The sequence below is a fragment of the Vulpes vulpes genome, chromosome 10 (assembly GCF_048418805.1).
Source record: "Vulpes vulpes isolate BD-2025 chromosome 10, VulVul3, whole genome shotgun sequence".
NCBI lineage: Eukaryota > Metazoa > Chordata > Mammalia > Carnivora > Canidae > Vulpes > Vulpes vulpes.
In genome coordinates, this window is record NC_132789.1 from 55,181,236 (window position 1) to 55,187,632 (window position 6,397).

General features: G+C 36.4%; 1 protein-coding gene across 1 annotated transcript; it reads left to right on the forward strand.

The window, feature by feature from the left end:
* The first annotated feature begins 1,003 nt into the window (after window positions 1-1,003).
* LOC112914979 (olfactory receptor 11G2-like) lies at window positions 1,004-1,957 on the forward strand. Its single transcript, XM_025992281.2, has one exon. The coding sequence runs from the start codon at window positions 1,004-1,006 to the stop codon at window positions 1,955-1,957; it is 954 nt and encodes a 317-aa protein (XP_025848066.2).
* The last annotated feature ends 4,440 nt before the right edge of the window (window positions 1,958-6,397 follow it).

Consider the following 6,397-nt stretch of genomic DNA (forward strand, 5'->3'; position numbering starts at 1 on the left):
GCCCAGATAAGAAAGGCCTAGATGCGCTTAGTGAGATGTAAAGAGATATCAACGGTCTGCTTAAAATAGAGAAAAAGGAACATATGGGAAAAGGCTGTTAAAAAAAATAAAGGACTATGAAAATCCTCTATTTTCATAGAAGATAAAAACATAAAACTATTTTTCCATTTTTCTTGCAGCCAACTTGACTAGGAAGGAGCACACACTGAACTTGGTCACAGTCACTCAGACCAGCTATTGGTCAATTGCCATAATTGGCATATCTAGTTCACATATACACAAGGAAGTACATCGAAATATTTAGCCAGAGAAATTCAGAGGCCAGGGTATAGGACTCTTTCTCACAGTGTATAGTGCATTCAGTTGCCTAAAAAGGAAAGGAAGCCTTTTTTTATACTAAACATTGGTGTGAATACATCTAGTAACATAAATCCTGGAATGATAGAGGTATATTTTACTGTCACTTTAAAACACCATGAGTACCCTGGAGGAACTGAAAGTGAAAATGAATATTAGTTTATGTCCATTTACGGCACTACATTTAAACAGATTCTTAACGTGTCTTGGTTTGATTTTTTTATTATTATGTCGGTTAGAAATCATAAAGAGTCAAATACTCGGGGCAGCCTAGGTGGCTCAGCGGTTTAGCACCGCCTTCAGATCCTTCAGACCCAGGATCAAGTCCCATGTCAGGCTCCCTACATGGAGCCTGCTTCTCCCTCGGCCTGTGTCTCTGCCTCTGTGTGTGTGTGTGTGTCTCTCATGAATAAATAAATAAAATCTTTTTTAAAAGGTTTAAAAAAAAGAATCAAATAATCATAGACTGTTGAAAGAACTTCACATACACAGAAATGTAGTATTAAAAGTCCTAGCAAACAGGTGAAAGACTATATTAATATAAGTAATTATTCACAATCATAAAATTTGGCTTTCCTAATATCTAGACTAGCATTCTTAGGAAGGAAAAAATTGTTACCAAGTCATCTCCATGTCTTCCAGACCAATGAATGCGTCCAGCACAGAAACCACCAACTCCGTTAGCCACTTCATCCTCCTGGGCTTTCCCTCAAGCCCAGAAATGCAGCTGCTCTACTTTGGGCTCTTCTCAGTAGTCTACACCCTGACTCTGATGGGGAACACAGCCATTGTCTGTGCTGTGCAGTGGGATCGGCGTCTTCACACTCCCATGTACATCTTCTTAGGGAATTTCTCTCTTCTGGAAATATGTTATGTCACCACGACTGTTCCTAACATGTTGGCCAATTTCCTCTCTACAAGTAAGTCCATATCCTTTGTGAACTGTTTCACACAGTTCTATTTCTTCTTCTCTTTTGGATATGATGAAGGCTTCTTCCTTTGCATTATGGCCTTTGACAGGTACCTTGCCATTTGTCATCCTCTCCATTACCCACGCATCATGACTAAGCAGCTATACACTGGCCTTATCATCTTCGGGTGGTCGGGTGGGTTCCTCCTCTTCCTAACCCCAGTTGTTCTCATTTCACAGTTGCCCTACTGTGGCCCAAATACCATCAACCATTTTTTATGTGACCCCGTCCCACTGATGATGCTGTCCTGTTCTGAAGATGCCATCACTCAGCTCATTTACTCTACTTTCAATGCTATTTTCATGATTGGCACCTTTCTCTTTATCCTTTGCTCCTATGCTCTGGTGATTCTGACTGTGCTGTGGATGCCCTCACAGGCTGGCAAACGCAAGGCTTTCTCCACTTGTGCTTCTCATTTGGCAGTTGTCACCCTGTTTTATGGCTCTATTATGGTGATGTATGTTAGTCCTGGATCAGGACACCCAGTGAAAATTCAAAAATTCATTGCCTTATTTTATTCAGTGATAACACCCCTCTGCAATCCTCTAATCTATAGCCTTAGGAACAAGGAAATGAAGAATGCTCTGAGGAAAATCTTTGGGACTGAACATGGTGTTCATAAAGTGTAAATGAGAGCCGAATTCCATCTCTCAAATGCAACTTACCTTAATAAAACATGAGTGATATATTTGTCTACAAACTCATTAAGTTTCATTAAGAAACTATTATCATCTTAAACACCACTCACCACAAGATACATATTTAAGAAGATGTATTACCAAGTGGCTTCAATTTTGTTTTGAAGTTAATATCAAGTAAGTGAAATTTTAGGAATCTAAGCCCATTAGTATTTCTCTATATAATTCAATTTCTAAAAAGACAGTAGTCAATTTTGCATTACTGAGTGCAACTCAGTAATAGAGATCATAGATTGCTTTGGGCATTAACACTTTAAGCCAGTAATTCTCCACTGAGACATACTGACCAGTAAAGAAGATTCAAACTTGAGGGAAGTAGACCTTTTCAGAGTGCAGCATGTGTCTTTAAAGACACAGAGTAATAGCCTTAGCTGGGTGTTAGCGACTTTTCAGAGTGTACAAGACAAGGGTTAGGAATTTCAAGTGTCTTAGCTATCTAGAACATAGTAAAGATAGGAGTTAAACATAAAGTCTAGGACATGACTCAAGACATAATTCACCTTAGGGTAAATCCAGTTTACACAGTAACTTCTGGTACCATGTGAGGTTAGTATTAGTACTGTGTGATTTATTTTAATACCATTAGCATCCTTAAAACTATTTCCATAAACTTCACACTTGTCAGAATGGCTAAAATAAAAAACACAAGAAATAAGTGTTGGCAAGGATGTAGAGAAAAAGGAACCCTTGTGTACTGTTGGTGGGAATGAGAAATGGTATAGCCACCATAGAAAACAGTATGGAGGTTCCTCAAAAAATTAAAGAATTACCATATAGTCTGGTAATTCCACTACTGGATTTACCTAAAGAAAATAAAAATGCTAACTGGAAAAGAAATATGCACCCTTAGATTCATCGTAGCATTATTCACAAGAGCTAAGAAATAGAAGCAATCCAAGTGTCCATCCATAGGTTAATAAAGAAGATATGATATATATATATATATATCATATATATATATATCATATATAATGATATATATAATGGAATATTACTCAGCCATAAAAAAGAATGAAATCCTGCTGTTTGCAATGACATTGATGGATCTAAAGAGTATAATGCAAAGTAAAATAAGTCAGTCAGAGTAAAACAAATACATGTCGTCTCACTCATAGGTGGAATTTAAAAAACAAAGCAAAGAAACAAAGAAAAAAAGAGACCAAAAAACCTCAGATTCTTAAATATAGAGAACTGGTGGTTGCCAAAGGAGAGGTAGGTGAGGGGATGGGTAACACAGGTGAAGGGGATTAAGAGTGCACTTATCACGATGAGCACTGAGTAATATATAGAGTTGTTGAATCACTATATTGCACACCTGAAAGGAATATAATACTGTATATTAATTATACTGGAATTGCTTTTTTCAATATATATAACTAATAACCTTTCTCAGTGAGTTTTTATGGAATAATACAAAAATAAAGCAATATTATATTGATACATCAATATTTTCCTACATTTAGCCTTTTGAATTTATGTAAATACCTCTATGTACACGTTTAAAGTGCAATTTTCTTTTTTTATGTTCTGTACCTTTATTCAATTTTACTTTTTAAGTTTTAATTTCAAGATAGTTAGCATACAGTGTTATATTAGTTTCAGGTATGCAACATAGTGATTCAATGATTCTATACATTGCTCGGTGCACATCATAATACTGGATCTTAAGTGAATAAATAAAAATTAAAAATAATTATTTCCATATAAATATTTAATTAACATCATTGCTTTAATTATGACTTTTATTTTGTTCTTTTGACATTTTTTAAAGTGTGGCTCTCCAAAATGCAATTAAAGGAAATCATAATATAAAATGTAACTTACAGAATTTTAATTTGTATACTTCAAGAAGTCATTTGCTCCACAAAATGATGTGAAACAGCAACTGGATTTTATTTCATAAAGAACCCGGATTGAGAATATTTGTTGAGCTTGAAAGGCAGGATTTCTGAGTTCTGGAAAAGAAGTGGCTATCTTTATCCTACTTCACATAGGCAATAAATTAAATAACTGAACAATTGCCTAAAAACTACTTTATATTGGAAGAAAATATAAACCATTTGGAACTTTATCCAAACCAATTTCAATGGTAGGCTTGAAGTGCTAATAATTTTAACTGATTTTCATATGTGGAGCTTAAAGAATGCTCATGCCAGATCCATTCACCTTTCTTAATTATATAAGAAAAAGTCACAAAAATTAGTGATTCTTAATAAAATATTGAGTTGAGTTTTATGAAGATATACAGTGCCTGTATTTTTAGTTGCTTTCAAGTTGGTTATTAGCCAAATCTTTCTTACCCATATTATTTTACCTCATATTAAGTTTGCTGCCACTAGATAGAATTGCAAATTATTTGGTACATTAAGAGCATATCCTTAAGGCATAGACCTACTTTTATTGCACCAACATTTCTTCCTTAGTTCATACCTATGATTTTATGGTGGAAGTGAGTTTCATAAACCAGCTAACAAAAAGGGAAAAGAGCCTCAGGCTTGGTTCACAAATAGATTGCCTGAAAAATGCTACTGCAAGAAAGAAATGCATTACCATTGCATTATAGCCCCTGTCACAGGTGGCCATAGAGTGTAGGGGTAGAGGAAATTCTCATAAAGCAAAATGCTGAGAGAAATACACTTATTTGTCTACTTTTATATGGTGGGCGAAATAGCCTGCTACACAAGATGAGGATATACATGCCTAATGACTAAAAGTTTTACTGCTTGGACAAGGATCTTGAAGGAACCAGATAGGGAACCCAGAGTCAAGGAAGTTTGAAGAGGCAGCATATGAATGGACCTATGAGATTGAGCACAAAGTATGCAAATCTTTGTGCCTCAAATCGATGCTCATCAAGAAAGGATCCTCCACAATGGAGACATTCAACAAACCAGGTACAAAGAACAAGTCATCCAGGAAATGTCAAGCGGCTCGGACATCCTTCACCTTAGTGCTTACACGAAGTGCCCATAAAGTGAGTGGTATGGATGGAGGCTGTATGTAAGCCACAAAATATGGACCGTCTCTTACCAAGGCTGGTAAAGCCACTGAGCTGCTGAGGATGCAGCCTCAGTCATAGACCAATGCTAAACTCTCAATATGGCACCATCCTTTAAGAAAACTAAGCAGTAGCAGGTAATAAATTTATTACATTCAAATTACTTTCATTATTTGTCCTTTCTTTGATTGACTTTTTTTTCTTATATGTGGGTTAGACTTCCTTTCTTGAAGAGCCTCTGCCTGTACCACTCACTCTCCTTGTGCTTTGGAATATCTGATTTACTAATACGGGTCCCTGCATAACACTATCATCCCCACAAAGTAAAACAACAGGCACATGATCATGAGATCACAAGATTCACTGGCCCTACCACATACTGTATCATATGGAACCCGTCTACTTGGTTGAATATAGGAATGCAATATTAAAGGATAACCAGGGTTCCTCAACCTAAGTTCTATTGACATTATGGGATAAACAATTCTTTGTTGTGGAGAGCTGTCCTTTGTAATGCAAAAATGTTTAGCAACATCCCTGACTTCCAGCCACCATTCACCTACTGGTATGACAGGTGTGACAACCAACAATGTCTTCAGACAGTGTCAAATATCCCCTGGTAGGTGGGGAGAACAGTCTTCAGTTGAGAACCACTAGGGTAAATAAAGATATCAGTTTGGGGCTATCCTGCAAATTTGGGACTCCCCTCCAGAAAGTATTACACATATTTAATCAATGGCCAATAAGAAGAGCTTCACCCTCAACAGCTAAAATTACAACAGTCTAAAATAAATAAATAAATAAATAAATAAATAAATAAATAAATAAATAAAATTACAACAGTCTGAGAACAAAAAAAAGTGAAAGCTTGACTCCCCATTATTTCCAGTGATTTTCTTGCAAATTTGTTCTTGCTGCTTCCACAAACTTAAGTTCTGCCAGATAGACCATTGGTTACCAGGATGGGAGGAGAAACAGCTTCTAGAAGGAGCCCAAGAATGGGTTCCATTAAGCCTGAAGCAATGATTGCTTCTACTTGTAACTGTCTTGTTGGTGGACCGATAGAGAAAGGATTTGCTATACTGGTCAATGTAATCTATTATAATTATCCATGCTTGCAGCTAAAAAATAGAGATCGAGGAATATGTTGGGAATTGAGAGAATTCACTGGGGCTTCTTTTGGTACTTTCAGCCTCAGTTATATCACTGAACAAGAAAATGTAGCATATGCAGCTTGGCAAGGGCAAAACAAGACTTCTACAGATCTTTTTATCTTCTGTCTTGGAGCCTTCTCTAAAGTCCCTGGGACTTAGTCAGGTAGAGAGAAAATGCAACCAGAATATAAAGAAAGTGTTGCCCTTAGAGACAACTGT

What these genes read in the sequence shown, in the direction of transcription:
- LOC112914979 (XM_025992281.2), top strand. Translation starts at nt 1,004, where the DNA reads ATGAATGCGTCCAGCACAGAAACCACCAACTCCGTTAGCCACTTCATC.